Consider the following 14,243-nt stretch of genomic DNA (forward strand, 5'->3'; position numbering starts at 1 on the left):
CAGCTGAAAGGCCCTGAGCTCCCAGGCCTCACACACACTGCCAACAATCCTGCCCCAGGGTCTCAAGTGCCAGATGAGGATGCTGATGCAGTGTCTGCCTGCAATAATCCCTAAATGCCATCTCAGAGTGACCCAAAGCCACATTGCCTGTGGGGAATGAGCAAAGGAAGTTCAACTGGGACCGAAAGAGGGATGTCGTCAAAGAACCTAGAAGTACCAGAGGGGCTTCCTCTGCTTCCTGCACGCAGCCCCCTAGAGCCTGGGACAGCGGAGGCCGCCTGCCCCTCCTGCATCTCCAGGCCCCAGCTCACTGCCTGCTCAGTGTTGGTGAGAAGGAAGATTAAAGGAAAGGATGGTGTACTGGGCTGAATAGTGTCCCCCCCAAATCCATGTCCACTGGGAACCTCCAAATGTCACCTTATTTGGAAACTGGGTCTTCGCAAATATAACTAGTTAAATGAAGATGAGGTCCTACTGGGTCAGGGTGGGCCCTAAATCCAATGATGCGTCCTTATAAGAAGGCTGTGTGAAGACACACAGGGAAGAAGGCCATGTGAAGACGCAGGCAGAGATGGGGGTGATGCAGCGACAAGCCAAGGATTGCCAGCAACCAGTAGAAGCTAGGAGAGAGGCATGGGACAGATTCTCGCTCAGAGCCTCCAGAAGGAATTAACCCTGCTGACACCTTGATGTTGGACTTCTGGCCTCCACTGTGAGGAGATAAAACTGTCAAAGAATAAGTTTATGTTCTTCGAAGCCATGTGATTTGTGGTACTTTGTTATGGCAGGAAATTAATATGGGGGGAAGGAAGGAAATATTTTTTGAGAGCTTATTGTATGCCAGATACCACATTCGATATTTTCACATACGTTATCTCATTTAATCCTTAAAACAACTCTGATGGGTAGATATTATTATTATTCTCATAATTTGACCAATAAGAAAACTATGAGTGAGTAAGTAATTTGTCCTGGGTCATTCTAGAGGCAAAGCTAAATTCTCTCTTTGTCCTGTAGCTCTTCCTCCTGGGGCCCAGGGAGTGATCAAGAGTTAATATAATAAACCATCCTTTGCTGATACATCCATGGAAGAAATCATCCTGGGAGTACATGTTCATTGTAAATGGGACCATCCACATGTGGTCCCCCCATTATGACCCTGTCCACGGCATTTTAATGTCTGGGCAGATGGAAGATGTCCCATGGCAGAGAAGATGGGGGAGAAGGGCCCTCAGCACCCCACAAAGTATACCACGTCCATTTCCAGATAAACGTGAATGTGGTTGGCATAAGGGAATTCTCAATGCTGTTCTTCCTGACACCCAAAGGTAATCGTGATGATCCATTTCAAAGGTGTGATAGCCCCTGTCAAAGCCAACAGCAAGGCCAAACATGATGTGGTGGTGCAGATGATGAAACTAAAAGTGATACATAATTTGTGTCTGTAACAAGCCCAAGACTACTCAAATGGAAAGGATGGAATACTAGTTTAGGGTGGGCCCTAAATCCAATATGACTGGGGTCCTTTTAAGAAGAGGGAAATTTGGACATAGAGACATAGACACACAGGGAGAAGATGGCCATGTGAAGATAGAAGCCAAGATTGGAGTTATGCTGCCACAAGGAACACTTGGGACCACCAGAACCTAGAAGAGGAAGGATTCTTCCCTAGAGCCTTCAGAAGGAGCACGGCCCTGCCCGCAACTTGATTTCAGACTTCTGGCCCCCTGAACTCTGAGAGAATAAGTTCTGTCGTTTTAAGCCACCCAGTTTGTGGTACAGTCAATCCTCATTATTCACAGATTCTGTATTTGCAAATTTACCTACTTGCTAAAGTATATTTGTAACCCCAAAATCAATACTCACAGAGCTTTCAGTCATTCATGGACATGTGCAGAGCAGCGACAAATCTGAGTCGCCCAACATGATGTTTCTAGCTAAGGTCAAACAAGGAAAGGCTCTAGGTTCTTGTTTCAGTTCTCATACTATAAACAAGTGTCCTTTTTGCCATCTATTTAGTGCTATGTTTTTGCACTTTTGTATGTTGGTGATTCTGCTGTTTAAAACGCCCCCTGGGGCCGGCCCCATGGCTTAGCAGTTGAGTGCGTGCGCTCCGCTGCTGGCAGCCCTGGTTCAGATCCCGGGCACGCATCGAGGCACCGCTTGTCTGGCCATGCTGAGGCTGTGTCCCACATACAGCAACTAGAAGGATGTGCAACTATGACATACAACTATCTACTGGGGCTTTGGGGAGAAAAAGGGGAAAAAAAAGGAGGAGGATTGGCAATAGACATTAGCTCAGGGCCAGTCTTCCTCAGCAAAAAGAAGAGGATTGGCATGGATGTTAACTCAGGGCTGACCTTCCTCACACACACACAAAAAAAGTCTTTAAAATGCCCCCAGGCACAGTGCTGAAGTGCTGCCTAGTGTTCCTCGGTGCAAGGTTGTGATGGGCCTTACAGAGAAAATACATGTGTTACATAAGCTTCATTCAGGCATGAGATGTAGTGCTGTTGGCCATGAGTTCAATGTCAATGAATAACAATATATGTTAAATAAGGTGTCTTTACAGAAATACACACAAAACAAGGTTACGTATTTATGAAAATGTTGTGACCGGAGGCTCTCAGGAACCTAGCCCTGTGTTTCCCCTAGGAGTGATTGCCCAGTATTTGCTAATTCAGTGTTCATGGTGACTTTACAGAACAGCACTACCACAAATAATGAGATTTGATCATACTTTGTCACGGCAGCCCTAGGAAACCAAAACAAGCTCCTTTCCTACTTACCCAGGACCCTGCCGCCCTCTTGGATGAGCTTAATAGTGATGATGTCGTCACACGCTGTGTAAGTCATGAAGGCATCTTGCACATCTGCAGAAGCTCTGAAAGATAAATCAAGATGCAATGGAGACCCAGCAACTGGAGCTTTGCCCCAAGAATATATCCACTGACCCAGCGAGATATAATATAGCAAGAACACTCCTGATCATAAGGAATGGGAAGCTTTGGAGTGTCTGGGTGTCAACAACTCCAGGAAGCCTTCCCTGGACCCCAGTGAGGGCCAAGAGCTCCCGTCTCAAGTACCCACAGTAGGCTACATGTTTTCCCAACTTATGTCAAGATTATTGTTCTTATCCCCTAGACGGGGCTCCTTCAGCACGGACATTGTGACTTACTTTTGTCTTTGAACCCCTAGCAAGTGGCACTATGCTTGGCACATGTTAAGAACCTAATACACGGTAGTGAACTTAGAACTCAGTGGTTGTGGAGCCTCGTTCTCTGAAGGAGGGAAAGCATCTGCTTGGGTATCTCACATTTTGCAATGCGATGGCTGTGTTGGACTTTAGTCTTGCAACAGCTAACCAAACCTAGTGAAAAGAGGCTTAACCTGGGATTTAGGAAGGCTTGCACTCTTGGCTTGGTCCTTGCGTGAACCTGTTAGCAATTCAGCCAATTCAGGGTGAAGGAGGCTGGTCAGGGAATGCTTCCCTAAGAAAGGGAGGTTTAACTGAGACTGAAGGATGGTTAGGCAAAGAAGAGCATTCTGGACAGAAAGAATAGGCTCTGAGGGAGCAGAGAGCATGTTTGAAGAACATAGAAGAGAACTGTACAGAACATGTGAGTTTATCCCAGAACACATCATAGAATCTTGGAATCTGGAAAGGCATAAAATTTGCTAATTGTCCAATTTCCCACCCTATACTATCTCTGACTGCTGATCTTCCAGTTTCTTCTTGAATGCTTTCAGTGACAAGAAGCTCACTCCTCTGCAAGGCAATGCATTGCACTTACAGACTGCTCTCTTTGATAGAAAGTTCTTTCTTATGTTAAACTGAAGCCTACTTTTGGGCCCTAATAATACCTTTTGTTTATTGAGCATCTGCTTTTGGCCAAAGAGATAACAGATTATTTCTGATGATCCCTTTTACTATTGAGAAAATTGATGCTCAGAGAGATTAACTGTCTTGCCAGGATCACCCAGTTGACAAGTGAAGGATCTGGGCACTGAGCTCCAAAGCCCACATAGCTCCTGCCTCTTGCCAAGTAGTTTCACTCACTGGCAGACTGGGCTGGTCCCTCCTTCAGATACCAGCCCTGTAACATCTGAAGATCCTTATTCATTTCCAAATCTTATTTTTTTTCTGGGATGAACACCCCTTTATCTTTGTGGAATTTATCTTCCTCACTGTAAAATGGGGTAGTAATACCTGTCCCCCATTTCTGACAGGAGTGTGGATGCCGGTAAACAAGGATAACTGAAGTGAAAGATCTTGGAGAAAATGCGAACCCCACACATATGCCAAGAGGAGCTGTAATAATAATGAGAACATAATGGGGGAGTGGCCAGGGCTGGGGGTCAGGAGACTGGTTCCAGGCCTGTCCCTGACACAAATGAGCTCCGAGGGAAAATCACTTCCCCTCTTTGGGCCTCAGGAGTAAGGGAGGTGGTTGGTGAGATCAGGGTTCCTCAACCTTTTTTTAAATCTGTATGCCCCTCCCCATGCACACACATTCACCGGGGATTCCCAAACAGCCACGGGGCCTGGTCCCTGTAGTTGAACATCAGTGAACTAGAGGCTCTCTAAGTTTCCCTCCACTTGTAAGATTTCCTGTTTGGGTCCACGTCTATGCAGTGGTCTCTAAGCATCATCAGATGCAGCTATTCAGAGAAGCTAGCTGTGGGGCCTGGGGCAGATGAGGGATCTAAACCGCCATCACTCACTTAAGTAGGTGCTTTCTGCCATGTTGGCATCACCCTCCACCCATCTCCCCAGGGCCTGTGGGTCTTCGTGAAAACTTGTGCAGTCCTTCTGTTTTTGCCCATGAGGAAAATTGAAAATGATGGGCAAGACCTAAATTTAAACTTGACACGTTGTCCTAATTTGTTCTGACGGCCCCAGAAGGACTATGTCATCTCCAGGACCCTTGGAAATGTAAGAAACTCTGTGGCACTCCCCAGACCTCTGATGGGACCACCCATTCATCCCCATCTGGGTCTGGCAGTCTCTTCTTTCTTGTAGGCTGAAGTGATAATAATTTAGTGTCAAAGATTTATTTGGTTTGTATATATGTTGCACGTTTCTGGGATGCCAGACATGCCCAGACTGTTATGATTACACAGGAATTGTCAGCCTTGTTTATTGATCTCCATGCTCTTGCATATAACACTTCCCACAGAATCAGTGCACACTTGCATATATAGTCATTCAAACTGCTTTAGTGAAACAATATGTTCACCAAGAATAAAATAAATAAAACAATTCATATCTTTCTAATGAGATGGCAAAGCCTCTGATAAGAAGAAAGGGAGGAGAGAAAAATGGCCACCAGAAAACATTTTGAAGAGGTCGAGGGGAGGAAAAGCAACAAATGTGAGACATGAAGTAAGAGTTCAATGTTTCCAGCTCACACACAGAGGAGCGCATTTCACATAACAAGAAAAACGCCAACTGCGTTAAGTGGCCATATAACACATATAACACATAAGTGATCTGACGAATCAACATTTAACTGGAATGGTCAGCCATTAAATGTATGTTCCTCTTTAGTTGGTTCCAACTTGTGATACCCAAAATATCTGGGCAGAAAACCAGGGCCAGGCTGCCTGTTCCAGAATAACTTGGGAAGCAAAATAAACATACAGATTCCCTGGCCCTGGAGGTAGTGTCTGAAAATCCATATTTTTTTAACCACTTGTCTCGGATGACTCTCCAGGTTTGGAAACCACTGCTCAGAAATACTTTCTAGGATTCAGTCTGGCAAGGCAACAGAATACAAATTATAGATCTTACATTGTTCAACACTACTAAACTGATGTCATGGTTTCTAAGAGTCCGGAGTGAGCCATAAAGCCCACAGGAACAATAAATAGCACTTTGTAACAAGTTTCAGGCCAAGAAAATGGGATTAATTCTAAGGCATGCGAAATCGTTCTTTCAAGAGCTCCCTCATGGTAGGTGAGGAATTCATACAACACATTGTGTGTAATCATGTGACTCGAGGTGTAGTTGGGGAAAGTGAGGCCCTGAGAGTCAAATGGCTTGTCCTGGGGTCATGACCATCTGGTATTTGGAAGAAGCACCAGCCTGTCATTCTAGCCAGTCCTCCAGCCAGCTTCTCTAGCTCCCCAAGGCTTTTATAAGTCCAAACTTTTTGGGTTGACACATACAGTCCTCCATGATGTAGCCTCTGAACCTGCCCCTCTCACCTCCAGCCATCTCCCCCCCCCATTCCTCCAGCTCCTCAAAGTTCCTGCCTTGCCCGTTCCTTCCTCCCTACCTTCCCACAGACTCTCCCTCCACAGGAAGGGCCCTCGCTCCCTCTTATCTGGCTAACTTCTGTTCCTCCTTCCCACCTCAGCCTAAGAATCACTGACTCTGCTTGTTCCGAGCAGCAGTCAGATGCAGGCATCCCTCCTCTGAGCCGGGGGCCTCCCCCTATTTACCTGTCTCGGCACTGGCTGCACGTGTAAGCTTTGATTCACCTGTCCGCATGCTTCCTAGACTATAGAGTCCCAAAGGGCAGGAAAATGTCATTTGATTTCATCTCATCAATACCTGCCATTGTACCTGGCACACGATAGAGTCCTGATGCGTATTTATGAGAGAATTTAGGAGATGTGAGAGACCTAACTTGACAGAGGCTTTCATATTCACTGTGTGTGAGTCAGGAGACCTGGGAGCAGATCCTGGCTCTACCACAATAGAGCTAGATGACTTGGAACAAATCTCACTGTGCCTCCATTTCTTCATCTTTACAACGATAGTATTGGGTTAGGTCGACGTTTCCATGGAGATTTGGATGTACAACTCTCCCCTCCCCTCCCCTCTACTTTCCCTAGCCAACACATGATATGATTCACTGAGAAAGACTCTAGCACATAAACTAGCAGTTCTCAAGGTGTGTTCCATGGAACCTCTGGGGGTCCCTAAGATGCTTCTAGGGGTCCATGAAGTCAAACCATTTTCATAATAAAATCAAGACATTATTTGCCTTTTTTTACTGGTTGATATTTGCACTAATGGTGCAAAAGCATTGGTGGGTAAAAGTGTTGGTGCCTCAGCATGAATCAAGGCATTGGCACTAATCTGTACTAAGTAGTCATTGTATTCTTCACTGCCACACACTCACAGTAAAAAAAACAAAACAAAAACAAAAACCAGTTTCACTTCAAGTCATCCTTAATCAAGCAGTAAAAATTGTCAGTTTTATTAAATCTTGGCCCTGAGTACACATCTTTTGCACATTCTGTGTGATGAAGCAGGAAGTACACGTCCCCATAAAGCCCTTGTGCTGTGGACAGAAGTGGGGATGGTCACCTCAAGGAAAAGCACTTTTACGATTGTTTTTGTGAGCTGAATTAGCCACTTTCTTCCTGGAACATCATTTCTACATGAAAGAACCCCTGACAGACGAACAACGGTTACTCAGACTTGGATATTTGGCAGACATTTTCTTAAAAAAAGAACAAAGTTAGCTTGTCATTTCAAGGAAAATAACTGACAGAATTTGTTGCCAACGATAAAACTCAAGCTTTCAAGTGAAAATTGGAAGTTTGGAAAACTTGCATCTGCTACTGTGAGCTCATTAGCTTCCCGATGCTTAGAGGCTTTGATGAGATGGTGGTGATATTGACAAATGTGATTTTGATATTGGATGATGTATAGTATGAGGTCAACATTCATAAGATCTGCATAACTCAGTGAGCTAATATTTTCCAAATGACTAATGTATAATAGTAGAAAATGATGGGAAAAGATTTATTTCAAAGTGTAACACAGGCCGCGGGATTTTCACATAGAGTATGAAGGAGGTCATTGCTGTGGCTTCACACTCAACATTGTAACTGATCTTTGAGAAACTATCACTTGCGGAGCTTTTGTGAGGTTTAAAAGAATCTCCACAATTATCTGAGAAGAGCATTAAAATACTTCCTCCTTCTATATTTTCTTCATATAGTTCAACCAAAACCACAGATCACAACAGATAGAGCAGAAGATAGAATCCAGCTATCTTCTAGTGGGTCGAACATTAAAGAGATCTGCAAAAATGTAAAAACAATGACATTTCATTCTTCTCATTAATTTTTTTATTTGGATAATACAGTTATTTTTCATGAAAATTGTTATTCATGCTGACATATAATAGGTTTATTATTGTTATTTTTAGATGAATTAATAAATGTTTTTTAAGTTTCTCAGTTTTAATTTTTAACATAGTAAATACCAATAGGTAAACAAAAGCTCCTTGGGGTTTTCAATAATTTTCAAGAATAAAGAGGCTTCCTAAGACCAAAATGTTTGAGAACTTCTCATTTAAACCCAGAGTGAATCAGATTTGCTTTAGAAGCCAGTGAAGCTGAGGCTTCTGGGAGGGAAGCAGCCCTGCCTGGCCCCCTGTAGCTTGGAGCCATCCCCAGCCTGAGAGAGTGGTACCCTCTATGCCCTGATGGTGGTCCTGAGTGCCTGAGGGAGGGACTGCAGGCCACCCAGCCCCATGGCCACCTCCCCCTGGTAGACTCAACAAGCATCCAGATCTTAATGTGACGCCCCCAAAAAGGCATCCAAAGGAGAGGCCACAATTCTCTGATTGGGGCACACCTCATCCCAGAGAACTTGCAGGAAGGTGGGGGAGGGAGGGAGACATGTAGAGGGAGATCAAGGGCTGGCGTCATCCTAGGACTTGCCACCAGGAAAGAGGAAATTCCTTAAGAAACTGCTGAAAAAGTTATAGATGTGCAGAAAGAAATTTGTCTAAGCTATCAAGAAAAATAGAATATAATAAAAACAATTTTCAACCACCATGTTAGAGGAATATTTATTCTATTCTCTTTATGGAAAATGATCTTATTAAATCATTGTCATATGAACAGGCAAACCAAAAGCAGCCAAAGATACAGGGAAAAATACTACAAAAGTCGGTTAATAGTTAATTAATGATGATAATAATAAATACATGTTACATGTCATGTTTATGTTATCTGCCAGCTTTAAAATTTTTTTTCTCGTTCTAAATAAGTAGTCACTTTTATAGGTAAATTTTTATTTGTAATTTTATATTCTTTTTTAAAGGAGGCCCTCCAAATTATATAAGCTTCAAGCCTCAAAATACGTTTCTCCTTCTGCTAAATTGATCTTCCATATATTCCCACTTAACAAAAATATTTCTCAAGCTTTACTTTCAATGGTCTTTATTAGAAAAACAATTTATATTTTATATATCTAATAATATCACAATATTAAATATATTTTTAAAATTTCCTAAGCCCTTGGGTATTCTGATCTGATCTTTTGGGGAATTGCAATAGCCTAACCAAGTTGATTTCTCAGGGCCCTTCTAGTTCTGATGACCTATGATTTTAGGCAGCCAGACGAATCAGCAAACACATTCGTGGCCAGGAATGGCGTAGGAGTGGGGAGACAGGCAGCATTCCTCAATAAAAGTTGAAAAATAGAAACTCAGCTTTCAGTTACTTTTTAATTGGACTTTATTTATGGGAAAAGCAAAGAACTTGGAGGGAGTGGGTGCTCTCGGTCTCTAAGGAAGGGGTAAGAGGCGTGGTGAGTAATAATAGAATAGAAGAGGTATAGGAGAAGAGGGTGAATGGGAGCCATCCTGACTGTTTCCGGCTCAAATAGTTTTTCAATGTATTTGAAGGGATGCTTTTCAAGATGTCAGAATGTTAGGAGCATTTCTTATTTAGTAAGAACAAAAATCCCAAGAATGTATAGGCAGGGATCCTTGTACTTTTTAGGTCATAGAGCTCTTGGAGATTCTGATGAATACCAGGGACGCTCTCCCCAGAAAATATACGTGGACACATGTACACATTTTCATAGATGATTTCAGAGGTTCTCAGACCCTCTCAAGCCCATCCATGCACCTCTGGTTAAGAAGCCCTGACACAGAGAAAGCCATATAATCCCATCCACCTCCCTCCTAAATGGATTGGTTTCGGCTTGGTAGTCATCCATCCATTTACCATTCATTTATTCATCTTCCATTCATACGTACATAAATCATCCAACCATTCACACCTTCCTCATGTATTTGTTTATATAGTGGAAGACATGCCAATCATGGTGGCTCTACTCATAACCTCTTCTTTGGGACCCTACCCTCCAAAGTCCACCTGATTGGGCTAGGTAAGGGCACGTGACCAAAGTCAGCCCATCAAATCCTCTGTCTCAGGCATCTGCAATGAAGGCACTGAGAAACTGAGCCAATCGGATGATGGTGATCTCTTGAATTTTGAAAAGGCATATAGAAAAGTTTGGGAGAACTAGAAATTAACCACTTGCAGAGAGAGCCAGGAAAATGGGGTAAATATGAAGAGAGACATAGAAATGGAGAGAGGCCTACTGCTCTTCCCTTCCCTCTCAGGTTTCTCTGAACTTCCTACTTTTGAGCTCCGTGAGTCCCCTGAACCCTTCTACTAACTCCTTTAAATTTTAGCTCATATAGTGAACTGCTGATCCTTGAAAGCAGAATCCTGGACTAAGGTCCTCACCCAAAGTGCCAGGCGCTTCACCTATGCTAGTCATCTCAATCCTCACAAGTGGATGAGGTGAGTACCATTATTATCCCCATTTACAAGTGAAGACGCCAAGGCTCAGAGACCTCGGAGACCCATTGCACTTACAATAAACTTTCAGATCCTTACCATCTTCCACACACCTATATACTCTGATCCTTAACGGCTTCTCCACTTTCATCTCCTACCAGACTCTCACTCATAGTACTCCAGTCACATTGAATTTTCTTCTGGGTCTCAAGTTCCCCAAACTCAGTCCCTCCTCAGGACCTTTGCACTTGCTGTTCTCTCAGCCTGCAACAAACATACTTCCCTGAGTCAAAGCTGGCTCCTTCCTGCCTTGCAGCTCAAATATCACCTTTGCAGAGAGGCCTTTTCCGACCACCTCAAGGAAACCGGCATCTTCTCTCCCTAGCCGCTATCAAGTACCCCATATTTTATAGCACTTAGCACAATCTGAAAGACTTTTTTTACTTGTTTATTGTCTGCCCACCACACGTTCCCAGAGAACAGAGCTCTTGTCTGTTCCCCTCACACTCTTCCCAGTGCCGGGAATTCTGTTTGGCACACACTAGGAAGTAAAGAAATACTTGTTGAAGAAATAAACTTGCCCAAGTCAAACAGCTAGTTAATGATCCAGGCAAAACGCAAAGGTTTATCTGACGCCAGAGGCCTTACTCTTCTCAACCTATTAGTTACTTCTCATTGTTAAGTCTTGATAAAGGTTTTAGCCAGGAGGTTATAAAAGAGTGGTTCATAATTAGAAATCTATAAACCTAGATTATATGAGAGGGAAATAAACAATGCAGGCAAAGGAGGAGAACCATCTGTTTCTGATTATTTCATATAAAATAAAATTTATGTCAGAAAGTCTGGAGACATACTTCATTTTACCTAATCGTTTCTTCTTAAAATTTGTGTAGAAATTGATGGGTTTTTCTTTTTCAGCTAAAATTCTATTTTAAAAGCACCAGGGAACTTGTTATTTACATGTAGCCTGAAGGAAATCCTTTTACACAGCAAATAATCTTGCCTTAATTTGCGTTTTATAAGTTGAGTTTTCTGCACCACAGGTTTTTTTTTGTTGTTTTTTAACGAGTTCTAATATGATGCAATTTTCATAGCTGGTTGAGCTTGTTAGGTCGGCTTTGCCTTTGGTTTAAAGATGCATTTCCAATGCAATCACATAGGTGTCTGGTGCTCTCTATACAAACATGTCCTCTGAGATTCAATTAAGCAGAGAATTGGTACTTCAGATTAAAGAGGTAAAACCCAGAGGCACAGACTCAGAATATGGCCCCGCTGGGTTCTCTGATCCCAGACATGTTTCTCTGATTCCCTTGCACCCTTTCACACGCCTTGTTCAAACATCCTTATCACCTTGGGTTCCTGTGGATTCCAGGGCTTCCTATTTGTTTGGGAATGCTATGCGAACGGCCCCTCTAGGGGCCAGAAGAGAAATGGACCATTCCTTTCAGTGAGGTCACACCAAGAACACAAAAATGTTAAAAGCTTCTTCCATCTACTTACACATGGAAAGCTGTTCTTTCCTGGATTTGCAAAGATATGTTGAATGTCTCCGCCAGTCATGGTCCCAGTAGCCGGTCATACTCCATCTGCTTCGTAATGTAGAGGAGGGCTAGAGGCCGTCTTTAAATAGCCCGACGAGGGTAAAACACCTCGTCGTTTTACCTCCACTCAGGGCTAAGTGCTCGGGCTATTGCTGGTTATTTCCATGATTTCACTTGACCTCTCTGGGCCTCAGTTTTTTCACCTGTAAAATGAGGAGATCTGGGCCAGATTGTCAAGGGCCCACCAGTCCAAGCTTTCTCTGATCATAATTATTCAGCATTCTTCCCTGAAATATTTGGAAATGAGTATTCTTTACCTCTAAGAGGCCAAAGCTCCTTTTTCCCACCCAAATTTGTGGCACTCTAAGTGAATTAACCCAGAGATGGTGTGGAAATGGCTCGGCGCTGCCTTTCCCTAGAATAAGAGGGTCAGGGCACATATGTGTGACAGTTGGCTGCTGTGACTTGGTGTGGAGCAGGGCCGAGGTGTGGGGCCTGCTTGGCTCCTCGGTTTAGCCTCATGCTTACAAGCCTCCACCCCCAGCTCTGATTATTCTATTTGTGAAATGGGGGTAGGAAGGGGAGAAGGAAAGTTTGCACTAAGCATTTTAAGTTGTTTTTACATTACAAAAGCAATGAAGACATAGAAAATTTGGGAAATAGATATTAGAAAAAAAGTCAGTCATCCAGCATTTCATCTTTCTAATTCAATTACTATTAATTATTATTTTGGTCTTTCTCTATTTTTATTTGTATGATTTTCCCAGTAGCTATGTAAGATATGTCCTGTTTTGGGGGAATTTTTTGTTTTTTTTAACTTAATATTGTCATAAAATTTTACAGGTTGCTTCATGATCTTTGCAATCATCACAGATAATGATGCATATTTCTTTTGCCATTCCATTTGTCTGTTGGTTTGTTCTTGGATATTAAAGACAATTTTTTCTTTTATTATTTATAAATATATGGCTACATTACATCTTTTTGCATATATATATCTATATATATACACACACACATATATGTTGTATATAGGTATGCATGTTTCTAAGGGAATATATTCTCAAGAATAGAAATACTACTTCACAGGATTTCATCATTTTCATAGCTTTTGCTACTTGTTGTCAAATTGCTTTCCAAAAGGGCTGCACTAATTTACAATGCCATCAGCAATTACCCATTTTGCTGCATCTTAACCAGAATTGGTTATTGTCATTTAAATTTTTTGGAGATTTAATAGGCAAAGTCGTGCCTAATTGTTTTCATTTGCATGTCATTGATTAACTGAGGAAGCTAATCATTTTTCCATATTTTTAAATTCCTCCCTCTTCATAGGACCAGAAGATTTTTGGAGACCCTTCTAGCCCCATCCTCCAACATTTCAAGGCTGGGAGCCCCTAAGAAAGCGGAGGGAGAGCATAAGATTACAGGAATCAGACCTGAGACTATAAGGAGATGTAAATGACAGTGTTAAGCGTTTACCAGACGGATGCAGAGAGGAACAACTGTAATAGTTAACTAAAGATACCTAAGGAGGGATTCTGGCTAAACCTAAAAGGGATATTCTCCCTTCTGTGGGATTTCGGCAGCTCCATTTATGTGCAATGGAAATAATGCAGTTGCTTTCTCTTCTGCCATTAAAAAGAGCAAATAAGAATTCGTTCCTGAAATAAAAGGTAGAATAGTGTTGGTATTATTCACATGGGGACCTTGTTTTAAGGCTGGTTTTAGGAATTGAGCCTGATACCTTTCTTCAAGACAGATATGAGATAGCAGGTTTTTTCTATATCTAGTTGGTATGTTTAAGGTACTTGCATTGATCTCTTTAGTAACAACTGGCTTAATCAAAAGATTAATGAAAACCTGTCGCCTTGAAACCACTGGAGGCTTACGAGCTGCAAGAGGGACACTTCATCTTTCCTCCAATATACTTACTTCAGTTGTTCCCATGTCTCCTCACCAAATTTCTCTATCACCAGAGATTGCACATAGGTGTTGATAATTCCATACTAGAACACAAAAGGAGAGGGAAAACGCGGGTAATGAAGCCTGAAACCCCCAGTCATCGACATCTGAATGGTCTCAGAAAAAGTGCAAGGACATCCTCTTGGGGAAACGAATGATACCTTTTCCCTG

The 14,243-nt window shown here is 42.6% G+C and overlaps 1 protein-coding gene across 1 annotated transcript in view; it reads right to left on the reverse strand.

The window, feature by feature from the left end:
• Positions 1-14,243, reverse strand: part of LOC101405522 (guanylate cyclase soluble subunit beta-2-like) — a 70,725-nt gene that overhangs the window by 48,994 nt on the left and 7,488 nt on the right. The window contains 3 exon segments of the mRNA XM_087435745.1: positions 675-685; positions 2,790-2,884; positions 14,043-14,116. Coding sequence (XP_087291871.1) covers positions 675-685; positions 2,790-2,884; positions 14,043-14,116 — 180 coding nt within the window.

Source organism: Ceratotherium simum, chromosome 10, assembly GCF_057802395.1.
Source record: "Ceratotherium simum simum isolate JZ-2026a chromosome 10, ASM5780239v1, whole genome shotgun sequence".
Taxonomy (NCBI): domain Eukaryota; kingdom Metazoa; phylum Chordata; class Mammalia; order Perissodactyla; family Rhinocerotidae; genus Ceratotherium; species Ceratotherium simum.